At 68.2% G+C, this 1,236-nt stretch overlaps 1 protein-coding gene across 1 annotated transcript in view; it reads left to right on the top strand.

Moving 5' to 3' along the window:
* The window catches only part of AP5B1 (adaptor related protein complex 5 subunit beta 1), a 5,682-nt gene that overhangs the window by 2,180 nt on the left and 2,266 nt on the right, over positions 1 to 1,236 (top strand). Inside the window, exons 2-3 of the mRNA XM_025193558.1 lie at positions 7 to 67; positions 536 to 1,121. Coding sequence (XP_025049343.1) covers positions 7 to 67; positions 536 to 1,121 — 647 coding nt within the window. The remainder of the gene's footprint in view (positions 1 to 6; positions 68 to 535; positions 1,122 to 1,236) is intronic.

Here is a 1,236-nt window from a genome sequence, read left to right as displayed (position 1 = left end):
GGCCAGCGCCGTGAGCCCCGGGTTGGCTGACCGGCTGGAGCTGCTGGCAGCACCGGGGGAGACCAAGGTGAGGGGACGCCGGAGGGCGATGGGAGCAGGGGGTGACCTAGTGGAAGCCAGTCTGTGCCCAGTGTGGCTTGGCTTGGCTCCAGTATGGCTCAGTACGACCCAGGCTGGCACTGGGATCTACCCAGGCTGTGACCAGTATAGCCCAGTCTGTGCTGAGTCTGGCGCCAGCATAGGCCCAGTATCAGTGTCGGATTGGCCCAGGCTGTTTCCGGTATTGGCCCACTCCGGCACCAGTCCAGTGCAGTATCTGCCCCATCTGGCTCCAGTATCTGCCCAGCATGTGCCCAGTCTGGCACTAGTACAACTCAGCATCTGCCCCGTTTGGCACTAATCTGGCATCAATCTCTGCCCAGTATGTTCCCAGTCTGGCACCAGTATAGCCCAGTATCAGTCCAGTCTGGCCCCAGTATCTGCTCAGTCTGGCCCAGCCCCTCCTGCCCGCTCTCCCCCTGTCTCCCCCCCACAGGAGCTGCGGTCGGTGCTGTCCCCGCTGCTGGAGGCTTCGGCCCTGCTCTCGCCGGTGGCGCAGGCCCACGTGCTGTGGCAGCTGGCGCAGGCGGTGGGCGTGATCCGCACCCAGTCCCCAGCCGTCTTCAAGGCCCCGCTGGTGCGGCTCTTCGGCACGGCGCACGCGGCGCTGCTGCACGCCAGCCTGCGGCTCAAAGCCCTTTTCACCGCCAGCCTCTTCACGGCCGAGGATGAGGCCTTTCTCCTGCGGCGCCTGGTGGCGTTGGCCGGGCACCCGGCCCTGCCCTCGCCCCTGCGCCTCTTCTACCTTGACTGCCTGCTCTGCTTCCCCGAGAACCGGCCCCTGGGCTCTGAGGGTGTCCCTGTGCTGCTCACCCCCCGCCTGGCCGCCAGCCTTGTGCCCTCCATCTTCCAGGACCCGGGCACCGTGCGGGCCCGCTGCCACCTCTTCAGCCTGGTCTGCCTGGAGAACCCAGGGCCCGAGGCCGAGAGGGGCGTGGGGGTCTTGTTCGAGCAGCTCCTGGCGCTGGCGGGGGTTGTGGTGGGCTGGGGGGCGGCAGCGAGAGGGGGAGCATCTGATGGGGGCTGGGATTTGGGGTCCAGAGGGGTTCAGGATGGGGGGCCTGGGGTGGGCTGGGATAGGGGGTCTGCAGGGGTCCAAGACTGGGGGTCTGCGGGGGGCCGCGGGGCCCGGGAGGC

Source organism: Alligator sinensis, unplaced genomic scaffold (assembly GCF_000455745.1).
Source record: "Alligator sinensis unplaced genomic scaffold, ASM45574v1 scaffold1318_2, whole genome shotgun sequence".
In the NCBI taxonomy this organism is placed as follows: Eukaryota; Metazoa; Chordata; order Crocodylia; family Alligatoridae; genus Alligator; species Alligator sinensis.
Note: the sequence above shows the minus strand (reverse complement) of the source record. Positions and strands in the feature narration are given on the sequence as shown.